The 19,550-nt window shown below is 42.0% G+C and overlaps 1 protein-coding gene across 1 annotated transcript in view; it reads right to left on the reverse strand.

Moving 5' to 3' along the window:
• Positions 1-1,646: 1,646 nt before the first annotated feature.
• The window catches only part of adam12a (ADAM metallopeptidase domain 12a), a 79,857-nt gene continuing 61,953 nt past the window's right edge, over positions 1,647-19,550 (reverse strand). The window contains exons 12-23 of the mRNA XM_080484718.1: positions 16,677-16,854; positions 13,553-13,642; positions 13,168-13,363; positions 12,965-13,073; positions 11,914-12,112; positions 10,320-10,397; positions 9,115-9,223; positions 8,687-8,822; positions 8,293-8,395; positions 6,803-7,066; positions 4,518-4,699; positions 1,647-4,422 (exon numbers count right to left, since the gene is read on the reverse strand). Coding sequence (XP_080340844.1) covers positions 4,353-4,422; positions 4,518-4,699; positions 6,803-7,066; positions 8,293-8,395; positions 8,687-8,822; positions 9,115-9,223; positions 10,320-10,397; positions 11,914-12,112; positions 12,965-13,073; positions 13,168-13,363; positions 13,553-13,642; positions 16,677-16,854 — 1,714 coding nt within the window. The 3' untranslated portion in view covers positions 1,647-4,352. The remainder of the gene's footprint in view (positions 4,423-4,517; positions 4,700-6,802; positions 7,067-8,292; positions 8,396-8,686; positions 8,823-9,114; positions 9,224-10,319; positions 10,398-11,913; positions 12,113-12,964; positions 13,074-13,167; positions 13,364-13,552; positions 13,643-16,676; positions 16,855-19,550) is intronic.

A 19,550-nucleotide genomic window follows, 5' to 3' on the forward strand; every position in this document is an offset into this window, starting at 1 on the left:
AAGTCTACATTTTTTAATAATTTGGTTTACTTGTTGATTTACTTTGGTAAGTTCGGGGATCTGCAACCTGCAGCTTGTGGCTCATTAGAACCTTCTCTTGGGTCCCTGAAGCTTTGTCAAAATTATACGTAAGTAAACATTTCATACTATTTTTTTCAATTTACAGAAGATTTTCAGAAGGACTTATATCTGTTAGTCAAAGAAGATAATGAGATTAAGCATAACTGAAAAACCCCGAAACAGCTTTAAAAACTAAAATGACTAGAATTTCTAGAATTAAAAAAAGTTTATTATTGAAGAAAAAAAACATGCAAAACTGCTAAATAAATAGTGAACAGTCAAAAGACTGCTGAAATGTCAAAATTTAAATGAATTTTTTTTTCTAAGGGTTAACCGTTAAATCAGGTACTAACACGGCTAAAATGTAATTAAATGTTAACTGTATTAAATTGTCATTTAAACTTCATGAATGCAATGTAGGATACACTTTTTGTACATATTTTAAAACCATACCTGAAACTTTATACGCTGACCCACTCACCTGCCGGAGGCTGCAGATCAGCCACTAGAGGGAGCTGTTCGTTTACTGGCAGTGCAGACACATTGTTCCTTCAGGTCCTAAATCATGGATGAGGAACTCCGATCATTGTGAAGTCTACAGATAGGGCATACTAATCGCAGGTACACGCATACTACAAGGTCATACAATAAATATGGCACTTTTATGAGGAAATAATCACTTGTGTGTCTTTGAAATCAGTTTAAAAATTCAAGCACAACTCTTGTTGTTCACTATTAAAAATGCATTTAGTAATAAAATGAGTTCAGAGAATTTGCAACGGATATCTGGTTCAAGTGTGACAATCAATACAATATTTTAAACATTTTGGAAAATTGCCTTGAGGGACTGCAGTTTGCGACCGCATGTGACCCATGACAACCCAGGAAGCTTGTTTTAGCCCCGGATATCAGCTGTCTCTTCTATTATTGTGTAATTATCTGATAACATCCCGAAACAGATGTGGGTTTTTAACATTAATGTATAGAGCTTAAAATCAAAATGCAATATTTACACAACCTACATAGCTCATTTTCTTTTGTTATAGCCACTGGTTCCCAGCCTCCATCCTCCTCCCATATAAATAAAATGTGGCTCCAGCTGTAATTAGATGGCTGTGTTTGGTTTAAGGAGCTTCCCTTCAGCAACACAGTGTGTCCTTGTTACCGGATGGATTTGCTCCAGTTTCTCATCAGCAAAGGATCCTTTCTTCACCATATTTGTCCTTTAATATAACTCACACAGACACACACGGCTCCACCGGGCCATTTCAGACGCATCCTGAAAGGCAACAGTGAGCACACAGTCCTGTAACTGTATTGATTGAAGCAGTGTTTTTATCTCTGGCAAAGACCTTGTCAAATTACTTTCTAGACGGAGGCTCAGGCTGTTAAACAAGCTAAGCTGTTGCAACTGCCATTGTTAAATAGTTTGTGTCAGACCTGCTTCAAAGTAGTTTTCTTTTTCAAATATAAAAGGTTATTTTTGTATTTGCAGAGCCAATGTCTTTTTAACATGTGATGTTAGCGTGCAGTGTGAAAAATCACAGCAAAAAATAAATGACAGGGGCTTCATTGTGTTTGAAGACAGATTTACTAATACAGCTTGAGTGTTCAAAATACCATGACCAGACACTGACACTATAAGACTTTTTTTCTTTCCATTTTTTCAGTTTTTTTTTAATACACATGATGTATCAAACAATCATTAAAAAAGCATTCACTATGAAAATGTGTTCACCTGTAACACAACATACGAGAAATGTAGAGACACGATGGAGCTTTCATGAGAAACTGGGAAGTATGAAAGTCCTGATGATGAGTTGGAAAAAACAACATCCGATCGCCACAAGAGAGTTTGGAGATTTGTGACAACCAATAACATACTAATGGATAATAACGTGATATATTTGGCCATTTAGAAGGTAATAAAGTCAATAATGTAATCCATCCATCTTCTATTGACCACACATGCATGTTTTTGGACTGTGGGAGGAAACTGGAGTAGCTATAGGAAACCCACGCACACATGGAGAGAACATGCAAACTCCACACAGAAAGGCCCGACCAATATTTGAACCCATGAGATTCTCGCTGATGTAAGAGCAATAACCACTGCACCACCATGCAGCCCCTAATAATGTAATTAAATAGGCAAAGATCTTTTACAACCACGATTGAGAGAGCATGTTACAGAGTTTGTATCCTCAATTAATGAATATGGAGACTGTCTCATACACTATACCTATTTTTCATAATCAAACTGCTCCAAACCTGCAAAAAAAGGCTTTTATTTTCAAGAAAAGCATGCCTATTCATGGGTTTTTACATTAATAGCTGCAGTTATGACATTTTGAATGGAATCTTTTAATGCTTCACTCATGTAATAACTTCATGTTGTTACATTATGACTTTAATACATTGAGAAAGGCCATTAATATTACATTATTGACCGCAATTACATCATCAATCCTCAGTTGTTAAAAGGTCATTCAACACAATGGCGTTTGTGCACTTATGTGACAGATTTTACAAATTAAAGATGCAGAAACCGACCTTGCAGCAGGTATCGTGAAAAAAAAAAGCCAGAACTGATTATTGTAGCATACAGGGGGTGACCTGCAAAGAAAAATCTGCAGTATTTCAACTTATGCGAAAGTAAAGTCGTACTTTTATTCATGTATCGGCGTCTGTGTGACGACAACGAAGAAAAGATTCCGTGACATTCATTTGCAGGTTTTTGTAGGGTTGTCGGGTTTTCAACGGGTAAACTTTCGTAGCTCCCAGCTCCATGAACGCACAGTAACATAGAAATCTGAGTGCACTCAGCTGCTGTCTTTTCACGTGGACACGTAGCACTGAAAAAGCCAAGTAAACAAAGCAATGAATGCAAAAAGTAGTGCATCGTTATAAAGATAACCGTATCAAAAAGTAACAAAATTCAGTCCGTATCGGAGTCCAGCCTACACATCAGAGAACCACAGCTGTGCTTAAAGGAAATGCAGATTAACGTGAAAGTATATATATATACATATATATATATATATATAAATGCATTTCAGTAAAATATCTCCCAAAATAATCAGCGTTCACTGTTTCCAGTTTGTAGTGTATTTTGAATGTAGAACAGCTAAAGTATTACAAACAATGTAGAAAACTTAAAGACTGAGTGTTAATATTAAATGACTCGAGATTTAATCGATTCAAGTGGGAAAAAAAAAGTGTGTCCTTGTAAAGTGAAACTATCCTTTCCTGTCAGAGATAGAAGAAGAAAAAAAAAACATGATTTAAAATCCAGCGATTAACATTTGCAGTCGAGCAGCGGTTTGTTTACCTGCGAGTTCTGCGTTAAGAAAGTACTTAGCGATTCCATGATTTAATCAGAGTCCTTGGTGGAAACGGAGGGAAATACTGACAACACACATGACCTTTAGCAGGGCAAACAGTTGGGATTACTTTCTCGGAGGGATGAATACTTCCTTGATCTTGCCGTATTTGGGATCAGCGTTCAGTTCATACCTCGGTACCCAGTTCCCTCAAGTGAGCTCCTCGGGTCTTGTTAATGAAGAGGAAATGGCAACTCAGTGACATTTTATAAATCAACTGGTTTCTTCTCGGTAATATAAATGAGCAAAGAGCAGACCTGCAAAAAAAAAACAAAAAAACCCCAACTACCAACCTCTCCTCCCTCAATTCCCAAACACACCGAAGAACTTTTGCAGATATGCAACCTTTTCTTTTTCAAGCCTCGTCAGACTGCTCCAGAGAGCGTAAAAAAAAAAACAAGTGTAGGTTTTGAAACGGACTGTAAAACTTTTCTGTGGTTCGCATCTGTAATTGCACAACAGTCCACACCATATAGTAAAGGGTTCCCTTCATTAAAACACATTTCACAAAGGCAAACCTGCAATCGCATCTTCACAGATTGGCTCTTAAAAAAAAAATCAAATAAAAAAAAAATCAAATAAAGAAAACTCCTGCTTCGTTCCATCTTAAAAATCAGTTGGACAAAAATGTGAAATCAAACAGGTAATCAAAAATTCTAAATTGCTACCGTGTAGTAAAAGTGTCTGACACAGTGCACTGCGTGGTAATAAATACGGAATATAAATACTTTACATGTACCTGAGCTCAGACTCGTAGCACCATTCAGAGACAGAGCACCAAAGGGACACGGCAGATCTGCTGATTCAAAACTCACAGAAGCCACCATCTTGCTTTATAAGGTTATCAGAGTTTTCATAGTGCAAACAGTTTTGTGTCTCATCACAACAATGTCCCTTCAGCACAAAGTCTCAGCTGCTGTATTTGATGTTGGCGATCACACAAGGCTTTGGTAGTGTTGGGGGTTGCTTTGGACTCGACCTGGAAGGAGGGAACTCTTGTCAATGAGTGGGGGAAAACAACAAAAAAAACTAAACGCTCCGTGATGAAATGATCAGATAGTGGTTGGAACTCACCTGCTGAGATGTGGGAGAGGACGCGCAGGTTTGGGAATGCCGGGTTTCACCACAGAGTCACAGACGGCGGGCGGCCCCTGGACGAGGGCGTGGCCCTGCAGGACGGACGGACTCCGCGCCAGACGGGAGCTCCTCGGATCAGCTGGCAGAGGTTTCTGTGGAGCACTGGGCTTCTCCAGCTCCTGTCGAAAAGATAATGAATGACAATCCCCACCAGGTGGCGCTCAAAGTCAAACGACCACAGCCGAGGGGTCTGCCTCCCCTTCTGTAGCCCTCTTTCAAGCTCCAGGGTGCCCCTGACCGGGGAACTTGTTTTTGAGAGGATCTATCATATGGTTTTAATCTTCTTTAAAACACTGAGGTCATCACAGAGGCCTGCTTTCTTGTCCCCATTTGGTGTCCATTCACTTCATCCTCTTCCACGCGGCTGAAGGGCGAATTCCGTAAAAAGACGCAAAGAGAAGGATCCACAGGGTTGAACCTTTGACCTCAACTCACCTATAGAAGCAGCAGTAATGCGTCTAACTGTAAATACAACTAAGTAACAGACAGTATTTTCCCTGTGCTGGATGGGCAACTTGTCCAGAGTGTGACCTGGAATGACCTCCAGTGCCCCGTGACCACAATGGATGAAGTATGGAAAAATAAAAAAAAAGATGGCTAAATATTAACACATCAGCGTTTTTGCTCCTCATACCCGCCCCACACAATTGTCTCCAGGGGAGAGCTTTTACTTCTGTCCTTCATATCTTGGAGCTGCCAGGCAGCTGCTGAATTCACTGAAGTCTGCTGCCAACAGGAATCACTTCGACTTCAACTTTGACTTTCGAGAAAACAGCTGAGAGACTCTACATCCAAAAACTCTTGCCAATAGCTGCTGCGTGTCGCCTCCCGAACAGGCGGATGGACAAGAAAAGTCTCTGTGAAATAAAATGATTCCTTTCTTTAATGTCTTTGAGTCCGTTTGAACACATTGTGCATGTTTCATTAATGCTGAGTTTTGCTTTTATTCGATAATGTTTCTGTTTATTTATCATGTTCATTTTAAATAATAACATCTCCCATCTTTTATTATATTCTTACTCATTTTGCGGTTACAAACTAGCCTCCAACGGCCAAGCAGATATATTCAGAAACAAATCCCAGCCATATATAACAGTATTAAAAAGTATTTATATCGCCAATTTGTAAAAGAAACAGTGGAAAATGGGAGCGTGCTGCAACAGAACACACTTTAGAAATATATTGCAGTGGAAATAGTAATAATGTGAACCAGTTTTCATTATTCATACGGTTCCCAAAAGGTTAAACCACAATCTCTGGTATTTATTACAGGCACCTTATGGTTACTTTCAGGCTGGAACCTGCTTGTACTTTTGTTTGTTTTTTTTTCCTTTATTGTTTTTACTTATTTTCCCATTCGGAGTTTGCTTCTGAGCTGCAACTAATGAACATTTGTGTTTTTGTTAATTTGATATCAAAACATAATCATCCCTTTTTCCAAAGCCAAGATGAAATCGTCTAACATGCTATTCTTTAAAAACCAAAATGTAGTCAATCAAAGCTCAATTATATAAGAAAAAAAAAGAAAAAAGAGGAGCAAATTCACAATGGGTAATTTCTTTGTAATTGTGCCTGAAAATAACCGACAAATTGTGTATCTGGGCAAACTTTGCAGCGATTATCTCAAATCGCTGTTCATCTCTTCATAAATGTGTCTTTCTCGTTCTGCTTCTCTCTATTTAAAGTCTCCAAGGACGCAAGTCAAACTGGATTAAAAACAAACAGAGAATCACAGGGTGCTGGGGGATTTAACACCCCGAACCTTTAGCTTTCTTTTCTCTGAACCTCCGACAGCCTGCGTTGTCATAACTAAACTCCATGGAAATAGTCGTGGCAGTTAGTTTACCACCCTGTGATATTTGCAAAATACTTTCTCACTTCAGTCGCTGCCGCCCTCCCTCCGAGTCTGGCCTCGTTTTCATTATTTACGTCGTGGTTTTTTTGTTGTAGGATTCACGTCTCGCTTGGAGGGCGCTACTTCTGGGGCTGACCTCGTTATTCTGTGGCACTCGCCTGCACTTTCGCAGGACACAAAAGGACCGTCGAAACAGTCGACGTCAGAACACCAATCTGAACACTTAGCAAACATCATCATGTCCCCGGTTGCGCATTAAAGGCTGTAGCCGCGTGTGAAAGCTCCCGAGATGCGGCGGGGGAAATTACAGTAAGTAACATCATCAAATAAAAAGGTTTGCCACTGAGGAAGCAGGACGCTCACTCACCATGACCATCCTGCAGGAGTTATGATGTGACGCGCTGTGAAACGACGCCCCCCTGGGTGCGACGTGGATGTGAGGAGGGGGGGCCCGGTGAGGCGGAGGCACCGGTGGTCTCGGCTGCCCGGGGCCCGGGGAGAGGGACAGGGTGAGAGACAGAGGGACCGGGTGTCTGAGGTGAACCGGGGGGCATTGGGGAAGCCTGCGTAGTAGGCTGTGGGAGGGGTAGGGGGCCGGTGGAGGGCCAGACTCCGGCCCCCGGTGTGGAGACTGCAGAAAGATGAAAGTCAGAATCCAGAGTCGGTCAGCGGAGAGAAACAGTCTGTTTTTTATCAGAAACATCAATGTTAGCCTCTCCTCTTCCTCTTCCCTTCTTCCTGCTGCTGTCAAAGACATAAATCAAGCAATCCCTCTTGTTGCTTCGTTTTCCCTCCAGTCCTCCGCAGGTAACTTATCAAAGCTAAAAGACCAAAGACGGTCTCGTAAGCAGCCACTTGGCCTTACTTAAAGATGGACAAGGCTAAGGAGCCCACACGCGATTCCCACTGAGGCGGCTCAGACGGAGGAACCAGCCAAAACACGAGTGCGCCTGATATTTAGACGTGGCCAGATGTGCACGGCTTAAACACACACAACATAACACATACAAATGCTCGCACACATGGCAGTTTAACACGGCTCCCGACAACTGGAAAATGACCTCACCTGCACTGTTGCTTACATCAAACAGCCTTACATCCTTTCTCGTCTTACCGTCGACGGCGAATGAAAACCACATGCCACTAACCGAAAACACCAATCTCAGGGTAATGCACAACAGCTTGCCTCACTTGGCGCGTCAGCCCGCAGCACAAATGTCTCTCCCGACACGATCTCGCTCATCCTTTCACGATGCGAACTCAATCGATCACGCGTCAGTCCCCATTAGGAACAACGTCAGGGCGGTAACGGAATGGTTAACATACACGCTGCGGTGGCCACACTAGTCATTAAGAGAAAAAAAACTACATTCCCTTTTCCTTGCAGATATTAACAACGGGATGATTTCAGATGTCAAGCGAGCGGCAGCCCCGCCATTCTTCATCTGCGAAACGCGCAGAGAAATCAATTCCTCCCTTTTAATAAACAGCCGTTAATGACAAGAAATGTATTCAAGCTTGAACAGGCTGCTCACCACAGACTCCATTATCACCACCTCTTCTACATGACCACATAGAGGAAGGGGTGGGGGGGGGGGGGGGGGGGGGGGGGGGGGTGGGGGGGGGGGGTGATTTAATTGGATTTGAATGAGCTGCCATTTGTGTGAGAACAACATGTCAATCCAGCTGAGAATGATTTTCCTTATCAAAACAGCTGCGGCAGGAATGTTACAGCTACCGATCATCTGTTGCTAAGCCTCCATTTGTCCGCCCGGGATACTGTACAAATGCCTTCTAAGTCGTTACAGGGACGTGTTTCTAACGAGCCTGTCGGCTGCAGACGTGTGATCCAGTGACCTTGAAGATGGTGGCAGTGTGTGGTAGAGGCGGGGCCGGTCGAGATGGAGACGCTGTGCTCACTGGAGGAGGCTGGTTAGGAGCCGACGGCCCGCTGACTGATCTGTAATACACCAAAGGAAAAAAATGTAATAAATATATATATATATATATATATATATATATATATATATATATATATATATACACACAATTAAACAGCTTATTATATTTAGACAACATTAGTTCAAATTGTTGAATCAAAAGAAATTAATACATTTGTTAGAGTGTGACCAATTCGGAAAATCCTGCCAATAAAAACCGCAGACGTCTCTCATTTTAACGTTTATAAACCTCGCAGTGTGAAACAAAGACATATCATAGGTTATTTAATTATCCCGCTGTGATTACACACCTGAGCTTTTCAATTGGGTTCTTTTTACTGGCGAAGAGCAGGCCGAGTAAAGTTTTCTTCTTGATGCAGATGATCAGACCGGCTCCCAGGAGGGTGAGGAGAGCCACAAGGATTCCCACCGTCAGCTTGGAACCGTCTGTTCAGATACAAAAAAAAAAAAAAAGAAATCGAGAAAGCAGAATTTGATTCCAATTGCTTCATCGTCTACGGTTCTTGGCGAACTTCACATTCCCAAAGATTATACAGAGTATTCCTACTCAGAAGTGGGAAACTTTTTCAGCACTTCCTGGAAGAAGTTTGAGTTGAGCATGAGTTGGCAAAGTATGAAACTCTCTCCGCACGCAGAATGTGAAGCCTGAGAATAGTCACTCCATGACATCAAAAGTCATCTTGGCATTTAAGGTCATCCCGGATCGCCGCTCACTTACCTGTGAGTCTGATGGGTCCACTGTCAACACTCCCTCCAAAACCTGCCTTGTCACAGAAGGGAGGCGCCCAGTGAGCCTCGCAGTGACAGTTCTTGTTGTTGTTGCAAACCTGAAGTGTACGAAAAGGACAACATAAGGTTTCAGTGTGTGTTTGGTACCACTTCAATCTTTTTGAACTCTAAAAAGCTCGAAAAACTTTAAATTTATGATGTGAATCTTTGACATTTGATCTGGATGGTTTTACATCTAGACAGTATAGCCTGGACACACGGACGATGGTTGTATAAAAACAATGAGCTCTCTCTCTCTCTCTCTTACACCACTTGTTTTTTTTTTTTTTAAATAGTCTCTCATTTTTCCGCTATGCAGAGTCAGTTGGGGTGGAAAAGTCGAGCAGGATTCCCTATACGGGGTAATCCGGACCAGGTGGGGCTTTTTTTTTCCCTCCAAGGCAACATCTTGATGCGATCTGTGCGTGCCGGGGTAGTACCCTCTCCCCTCGAAGAGCAACATCCTTTTATTTTGGAGAGTAAAACGTTCCTTGGAGTTTTATAGATATGTCTTAACTGGAGCAAGACAAACAAATCTGGTCTTATAATAACCGGAGAGGTTTCACTTTAAGAGACAGACACAACTTGTCTTTTTTTTTTTTAATGTTTAATGAGGGAACAAATTAACCAGTCACGGATGTCGAGACGTTCCAGTGAACTTAATACCACAAAGCTCCATATTTCATCTGTAAGGGGGCCACACATAGAAATGTAAAAGATGGTGTTCAAGTAAAATCCAATATCCATCCTCCGCACCACAAAGTCACACTGTCTGTCGCTGCTCCCAGCATTTTGCAGCAAAAAAAAAAAAAAAAAAAAAAAAAAAAAAAAAAAAAAAAGTCTGGAGTTCAAGTTTCAACGCAGTTTTAAGCACAAGGACGACTGCCTCGAAGTATGATGAATGACACTTAAAGTTAAGTATAAATGAAATCATTATATCAAATTGAGTCTTTCAGCATTCAGGGTGATTAATTACCAGCCACAGTAACAAGAAAAGTAACCCCCCCAAACGAGTGCATACTGGGCATTTTGCACATATCGTAGTAAAAATGAGCTTCTGGAAAGTGGCAGTAGCTGTGTGTGGATGGGTTTGAAATACACTGCTATCACATTAATTCTTCACCGCTCCGAAATTATAAAAGGTAATGTACTCACCCCCCGACCACTGCACTTGGCTGAACACTGGTGCACGCCGAAAACGCTGATATTCTGGCACTGACGATTCAGGCACATCTGAAGCAGACAAAGACATTAAAAATTGACAGCGTGAGCTCAAAGAGCATGTCAGTAATACTCTCAATCCTTTAATCTTTAAGAGAGAAAAAACCAACCGCATTCAGCTCACTGGTTCCCTTAATTTACAACTGACAAACCACTTCAACTCTAAACCAGCACAGCATGAAATATAATGATGTCACCACTGGGAATTTTCCGGAGTGAATTAAAACAGATTTTACAAGTTATGATGTGTCTTATGAGAGGCGCCACACCCAAATTCAAAATGCGAAGATGAGCTTGGAAGCAGTGGAGCACAGAGAGCGAAATCGTGTGCAGATCAGGGCGAGGCCGGAGCCTCCCCGAGGGTGGACGCTCACAGACAAGTAAATTAAACTAAATGAAGTAACTATCGGTGAAGTGACCGACGGGTAAATTAATGACTGCTGGGAGATGCCAAATAGACTGAATCACGGTAAGTCCATTAAGTGTCTGTGCCTGTACGGGTCAACAATGACAAGAGGACACACCCTGAGGAACTTCATAAAATATCTTACTCAGAGACACATTCATTTTTTCCAATCTTATTACGCAGCGACTTTAGAGCACATCTATATTCTGTTTTACACAGTATTAAATATGTCTCCCAGCTGCAGTGAGCAGTGAGTGAACGTCAAGAAAAGAAAATTAAAACTGTAGAAAATATAGTCAAGAGATATTATCTCATCATTAATGTTTGAACAGGATTGAAATGAAACTACTGAACTATAGCATGCCTGTAACATAACGTAAAAAGTAACCTTTTACTAATATTCTTCATTCCTCAATGCAGATGTCAAGTTAGATACTTTTTCGTATTTTCTTTTCCGTTTCAAGTGGAATAATGTTTTTATTTTTTCTTCACCTTTTTGTTTCAAAAAGTCAGAAAATGCAAAACAGTGTGTTATTTGAACTCATCTTGATGCTTCTCCGTCAGATCTGCCTTTTGAATGACAATATTAAATGCTACATAAAGTCTCAATATGAAGAGACGGATCGGTCCTCGGTGGACGTCTGCGTGGATTGTCGTCTTTGGGTAATACCCTTTTATCCCACAGTCTAAAAACATACATTCAAGGCTATTTGATGACTCTTAAATGAGTGTCTGTCTCTGTGTCTTGGTCCTGTAATGGACAAACGGGTATAGAAGATGGGTAATTGACTACTTCACATTTAATCGATACTATTGCTGTGTAAAAGTATTTCAGTTTCACCTATTCAATTTCATGATCCACCCATTCAGTATATAATACATTATTGATGTGTAAGTGAACAGGTTTTAAAGTTGTGAAGGAGGTTTTTACATTTTGTCCTTGGGCTATGAATGTCTTCATTATCAGGCTTCTGCAGAGCTTCATATTTCAGGGAAACACACAAACACAATAATTGCCGGCTACTCTGGTCATATATGCTTTCCATACAACAACAACAACAACAATGACAGTACTATTAAGACGGTGAAGCAGATAATCTGGACAAAGGCGTCAGCACTCACCCGTCCATCTCCACACTTGGTGCCTGTGAGGACCAGGCCGGGGTCCGGCATGTCGTCACCCAAGTAGACGTGCGTCCCCCTGCACAGAATCTTTCCCCCGTCGTGCAGGGGAATGTTGGTCTCTATAGAAACAGCGTTGGTGCCAATTACCGGGCGGTTAGCCCCTCCTTGACACTGGATTTTGCCACATTTAGCATCTCTGCAAACACAACGAGGAGAATAGCAACGCCATTATTACACTGCACAGCAGTTTTCCCAATCGTGTACACAGGGAATTAAATTTCCTCTCACTCTCGCCGACCAATTAGAGAAACGTTTGCATTTCTAATGAATTATATACTAATTGATGAACCAAGTTCAGCTCCAGAATAAATAACTAGTATTCTAACATATTAAAAAATACATTATGTAAATGTTTTTTCATGAATGAGTCTACTACATATCTATAACTTACTTCCATTCAAGTCAATTAGTTGGGTTTGTTTGCTGCCGAGTGTGTTTAGGATGCTAAAAAAAGCCAGACTGGGTGTTATTGTTGTCTTTGTTAGGGTATTAGGTGAAAAATTATTTATTGTGAAAGCTGTGAGAGAATTACAAACAAGAAAGGGAAAAAAAAAAAACATGCCGACAGAAAAAGGTATTCACAGTTTCAATTATTTAATCTGGTGAATACAGCATAATAATTACCCCTAAGAAAGAAATGCCTGCAAGTGTTTTAGGTTATTTATGTTTCAGGATTAATATTATTGTTGTGGATGTTTACCTTGTATATTATGATATTGACCTGGCATATTAAAATCCCTTAAGTTATTCCTCTCAAATGTGTAAAAGCTACTAGTTAATGGTAAATTAATTAGTTGTTGTGACTCACTTGGTCAAAATAGTAGATTAGATATGTTTTTAGGGTTTTATTTATCCAATTTAATGAGCCGGCTCGACTACATCTGTAAAAGAAGTAACTCAAGGAGCAAGTATACTGGCTTCCTGCCTCTTAACAAGGTAAAACACATAAAGAGATCAGTATAGATCCTATGAGAACATCAAGTCTTACCGTGCTTGACATTTGGCAAAGGAACCTTTGGCGTCCTTGCCACAGTTGCCATAAGGATCTCCTGCTGAGTTGACCCTTTCAAAGCAGATACCTGGAGCTGCTTTGGCTCCTGTAAGACCCAATAAGGAGCATTATGAGGGTGAACCACCATTTTTGATCTGTTCACAGACTGTGCCAACCATTAAGGAGACTTTTTCACCCACCTTGGCCCCACAGCGTGACGCACTGCTGCTCATGAGTCTGGCAAATGCCGTTATAACAGTAGCCATCCACATTTTGGCAGGCGTGGCCATCATGAAGGTACACGTTCGAGGGGCAGTGGGGGCTGGTGCCGGTGCAAAACTCTGGCAGGTCGCAAGAGTTGCTGGATTCACGGCACGGGGTGCCCGCTGGCTTCAGCTACACTCGGACGGACAAAACAAGTAACACACATGAAGACCAAGATCTCAAAATGAAGCTTTGATTAAATAAGAGCCCCCAAAAAAGAGAAACATCCAAATAACAGCCTCAAAAGGTGAAACAATATTTTCATGCCAAGACACATGTGGAAATGCTTGGACATGACGGATTAATCAGCGAACTTATTACCTGACAGTCCTGGCAGCACTGTCCATGTGCACACACAGCGTCTCCCTTCAGAGTGCAGGTTGTAGCATTGCAGCAGGGATTCATGCATTCCTTCACATAGAGGAAAAGAGGGCAAGCGGAGGAAGAAATGTGAGAAACGGGGAACAAAAGTAAAGAAAAATTAACTCGGCATAAAGAGATCATATTTCACCTCAGAGCAAAAAAAAAGCTAAGACTTTGTTATCAGAGGGAATGCAGCCCGAGCAGGACTCCATAGCAACTCAAAAAGCTGGCAGGGGAAAGAAAAATACAATTTCTAGCGTTCAGAACAGCAAAGTTTCCATCTGACAGGATTTCCAGACCCCTGAAACCATGAACTGTACTGTGAAGAAAATAGTGAAGTGAAGAGGAGAGAAAAGAAAAACACTTCCAACCAAAAACGATATAAAAAATATGGCTTATATCAATCAAAAAAGAAAGTAAACAACAGTACAGATGGCTGATAAAATGAAAATGTCACATTAGATAGCGTCTCATCATAAAACATTCAAATTAGGAGTCGAATATAGAGTGCACAGTGGTGTTAGCCCGCTCGCCTCACGGCGAGGATTTCCTCGGTTGAGGCTGGGATGAGCTTGAGGTCAATTCTGCGCGTGCGTTACTTTTCTCCAGTTTAATTCCACAGTCCAAAAAAACATGCATTTTAGGTTAATTGCTTACTCTATTGCCCCTAGTTGCGAATGCGAATTTGTGTGTTTGTTCGACCTCCGATGGATTGAGAATGCCCCCCCCCTCCCCGTCCTTCTGATGTACACAGCCGTAAAGAAGATGGATGGAATCAAACATAATTGCTCATAAAATAGCTTGATTAGCTTATTGTGTAACTTTATGCTCTCGTGCAGCGTGGTAGGACTCCTCTGCACCGTTACATTATATCAAGAAGCATACCGGCAGGTTGTAGCACCCAGAGGTTAACACTTCCCTCCTCTAACTAATTATACAATCTGCGGGCAGGTGGGTGTAACAATCACAGTCTCGACAGTACTGAATACTAATGCAACAGTGTGATACCCACCCACACACAAAATGTACCCTCTTACTTTTAACGCCATGCAGTTCATGGAACGAAGAATGGATTTCGCATTTGAATTATTATTATTATTAAAATATATGGTTGTAGAGCCTACAGTAAAATGGCCGTTTGCTATTGTTAGCAAACGAGTTTCCTTATTCAAGATTATTAAAGTAAAGCAACAAATCCTCTGTTTGCCATATCAAACATGCTAAAAATACACAATATCGTCGACCTTAATACACTAGCTGTAATGCATAAGGAGCATAATTGTAATCTTCCGCCTCGTATCCAGAAGTTATTCAAACATCGAGAGAGTCGATATAGCCTCAGGGGTCCTGTTTTTTTCCCCTTTTGTTAAAAATAAGGCAAGAAAAAAAAATGGTAGATGTTGTTCTGTAAGAGGGGGTAGTCTTTGGAACAAACGATAACTTTAAAAAAATCGGATGCGCTCAAAACATTAAAAAGGTGGTTAAAGCTCACCACTTTTGAAAAATATCGAGATCAGGAAAAACGCAATTCAAAGTAACTGCGTTTTTGTTTCTGTTACTTCAATTGCAGAAGCTTAATTTATGTTTAACTTCAGCCTAAACCCTTTGGTCTTCCTGTTTTTTTTCTTTTTTCTTGTAGTTGCATTGCACCGAATAAACCATTACTACTACTACAGTGTGACATAATCTATTGTGAATGTGTATTCAGCATGTGATCAACATCTCAGACTTCTGTTTGTTATATAAATAGTTTGATACTTTAAAAATGGCATATTCAACAGTGAGTCCTTCGGCACAGCAGAGAGAGGGAGACGGTATCTGTACCACATTTCCCATCTCACCATGGAGGACCATCTGTTTCATGTTAACCTTTATTGTGACCCGTGCACGGTACCAATCAGCAACTCTCTGCCTTATGATACAAAGTGGAAGCCAGAATTCAATCAAAGCTCAGAGTACATGATATGTCCTGTATGTGTGTGTGGCTGCCTGTGCATATATGGTCTCCCACAGGGGCAGGTTGATGGCCCCCCCCCCCCACCCCGGGGTCGGCTCTTTCCCTTCTTGCCATTATAGTCTGAACACAGCGTAAAGCCAAGTGCAGTGAGAGTCTGGAGGAAGCAGACGGACGGAGCTGGCAGGGGACACAGCTGACATGATGGGCCTTCCAGAACTTCTTTCAGCGTGAAAACCATTAAGGGCCTTTCCCATGGTCCCCGGGGCCAAAAGAGGCAGAGGAGTCGCGCTGAAAAGAAGCAGTCTGTGATTGTGGGGAGAGGGACCCGGGCTTTTTAATGAGGCTGTTTAATGGTGAAGAGAGGTGCAGTCTGAGCACTCTGATCTGGCCAGGGTTGGCATGACGCGGCTCCGCTCTTTGGAGAGCTTTATTATTGCTGCTGGCGCAGGCCTGAGGGCTTACGTTGGTTCTTTGTGTTTAAGGACAAGGCCACTTTCAGGCCGAGCACGGCCAGAGCCCGAACAGCTCACAAAAAAGACTTTTGCTGGGCATAAAGGTGTAAACAGATCACAAAATACAACAAGGCATTCTCCCATTTTGGGCTATTACGCAAGTCAAGAAATCCTTCCAAATCATATCACAATCCTCTCTCACATTATCGTGACTCTGCGCTCGTCAGCACGTCTCTGTTTGACAAAGAGCTGCATCATGATTAACTGTTTTATCACCCTCCAGCGGGAACAGTTACCACCATTACCTACTGTATGTGCATGACAATTCTGCAAATCATTTGAATAATTCACATGTTGACAGGGTGAAACTGTCAGGGATGAATTTCTTTTTTTTCTCCGAGTGGATTTCACCAAAATACACATCCTTCCTCCCAAGCACCTCTTCGGCACACAGATTTATTTTCACACTCCCTAAATTCTGAGAAATGTCCTTGCATCCGCTCATTAAGTTTCAAACCAAGGCGAGCAAATTGCTTTTTCCTTGAGATATGTTGTATTTTTGTGTCAAGCTTTCGCCCACAAAGCCCCACAAACTTTTCCCATTTCATCAAATGTGTGAAGCGTCTTCTCTAAACGGTGAAGGCGGGTGGCTTTGGCCCAGTCGCACTCTCACCTCCAGTTCTCCACAGTCGCACTCCTCGCCCTCCTCCACATAGCCATTGCCACACTTCTGCCCGCCGTACAGCACTTTCACCTCCGGCATGTTGAACAGACACATCCCCACTCCTTTTTCAAAGCTTGCCGTGAGGTCCTTCTTGCTGCAGCTGCTGAACACCGTGGGGAACGGATACCTGGGGAGGGGAGGGAGATTGTTTGGTGAGTGACACAAACGGGGAGAGAGGAGGAGGAAGAGGAGGAAGACCACCAAGAACAGCAAGGACCCTCTTCAGTCTAGTGGAATCAGTGCTAATTGCTGCTAATCGAAAAATCAATTAAGAGGTAGAGCTCGGCATCCTCTCCAAAGCTCCATCAGCTGCACAGAGCCACTGTGACCTCAGTCTCAATGGACAGACAGACAGACAGACAGACAGACAGACAGACAGACAGACAGACAGACAGACAGACAGACAGACAGACAGACAGACAGACAGACAGACAGACAGACAGACAGACAGACAGACAGACAGAGAGAGAGAGAGAGAGAGAGAGAGAGAGAGAGAGAGAGAGAGAGAGAGATCTGATTAGACATATTTTACGAGACAGGGGATCATAAAAACTCCAAACCAAAAAGTGCTTCCTTTGCAAGACTTGCAACGCCCATAAATTTGGGTGAAACGGGAGAGTGTGTGTCTTTAATATTGTTTTTGGAACGGAGAGAGGGTGGTCTGCTCCGTGGGGAGAGCGCAGAGCCCCGGGGCCTGTGTCTGCCAAAATCTTTGTTAAAGACCTCGTGTGGCTTTATTGAGCATTTCTGTGATAATATAGGACCTCGGATGACAGTGTGCGTATAAAATGTGCATGAACAGGTCCAGATTGTATCTCATCCTCTATGTGGCTGTTGATATAAAGGCACAATAACAAGATTTTTAATACCTACACAGACACTATAAACTTTACTGCTGGAGGGTCTGAATGGGTGAGTCTGCACATAATTTTTACACTTTTATCTGTAATTGTCTTTGTGTGTGAAGATAATGGCATTGGAGAAGAGATTTACTTCAACTTATATGTCCAAATATCACTTTCAGCATGCCCCATAAAGAGCTATTGAATTTTTAATTCTAATTTTTGAAATTTACGTTAAGCACCTCTCAAGTGCTCCCAACTCCCACGCTTGTGTGCAGGCTTTCTACTTCGCATAGGTCAGTGAGACTTTTTCCTGCGTCCGCTGTCCTTATGTTGGGGCTAATAAACATATTGAGCACAGCAACAGCAGCTGCAAACAACCCGACAGCAGGACCTCAGGAGGTCCAGTCAAATCGCACGTTCCGGTATCTTGTGAAACTTTGCTCGCAATGATTTAGCGATTTGAACTCAAAATGCATTTATTTTAATTCATTCAGCAGCACGAGAAGCCCAGACAAGTAAACAGAGTTTGCTTATTTCCATACATTCAGTGCATAATGCATTTTCCAAAATGACAGCAGGGGAAAGTGGTGACTTTGTGAAGTATTTCAGACATGCTGAGGCAGAGGGGACTTTGTAATAGTTTCTTTTTTGTTTTTTAATACAATTGGTAATAATTACAATTCTTTCAATAGGTACACGTCAAGAAAAGCTCGTACATGAGTGCCACTTCTTGGAGAGCCGGAGATATGGTTTGAAGGGGCAACAAAGCTCTATAATTGTCATTGGCAGCCTAATAAATGCAAATCGCTGAGGATTTTCTATCAGTGATACACGAGTTTAAATGTGGTGGAGCTGCTGATTTGTTTGTAGCTTAGGCTGAAAGCTCACGTCAGACCCACTGGCTGCAAAAGAACATTTAGCCTTTTGTGTTTTTGACTCCCAAAAAGAAGAAATTTCTGGCTCGCTGTTGGCAAATCATTCGAAGTATGTTTCTTCTATGGCTGGGGATTCACATCTAATACAGCTTTTCTTAAAATGTCAGGGCACTGTGGATGTTTTGACATTGCCTAATTCTTGTTTTCTTTTTTCATCAACCATTACTGCTGACCCCAACTTACCCATAGGTTGTGTTCGGTGAAAGAGTGGAAGCAGATCTCCAGAAACTCTGGATTAAAGTGAAAGATCATGGTGGATTTGTAATGAATCAAAATAGCAAAAGGAAAAAGGCAATGAAAAATTAGATATTATATCCGTAAATGTGTGCAGGTTTTCTGCTTCTCCTCTCTGATGTACAGCTGTCAAGGTTTCTGTTCAACTAGAGGGTCACTTCCTTCTCAACTGCTGTTTTTAATTCCCCCCCCCCCCCCCGCCCCTGAAGCCAGAGCCAAAACTGCTTGCTCAAGTTGAAACCCTTCTTTTGATGCATTCATTCAATTTCCATGAACTCAGCCCTGTTCTTCAATTACGAGCCCATACAATGCATGACAAACACTCCTTGCATCCTTGTTTCTTCCTTCCTTTTTTTTTTTTTCTAACTCTGAGATACGTGAGTGGCTCGGGGATCCAGCTGTTCTTTATGAGAGGCAATACAGAAATAATTGGTCTACCCTGCAACAGTCTGGGGGTGGGAGAAGAAATAATGGCTGTGAAAAGGCAGAGGCACCGATGAATTACAGTGGATGGCATTTAGCAGCTGCAGTCCCCTGGGCTAGTAAAGCGGTGCCAGGGCCAGTTATGGCAGCCACATCTGGGTCTTATGGTGAACTGAGGACCCCCGAAGACAACCTAATAAAGTCTGGGGCCACCAGACGCAATCTGAGTCTGCCGTCTTCAAGCCTTTTCTCGTAAGGTTTACTTCTGTTAAATCTGTACGTTTGCTTTTGTCCGACCTTATATGCTGACGTTACTTTCCTCCCGGTCCTACTCAAGTTGCATTATGGGATCAATGCTACTGTGGTTTGTGTTTCTTGCCGTCTAA

The sequence above is a fragment of the Lipophrys pholis genome (genome assembly GCF_963383615.2).
Source record: "Lipophrys pholis genome assembly, chromosome: 1".
In the NCBI taxonomy this organism is placed as follows: Eukaryota; Metazoa; Chordata; class Actinopteri; order Blenniiformes; family Blenniidae; genus Lipophrys; species Lipophrys pholis.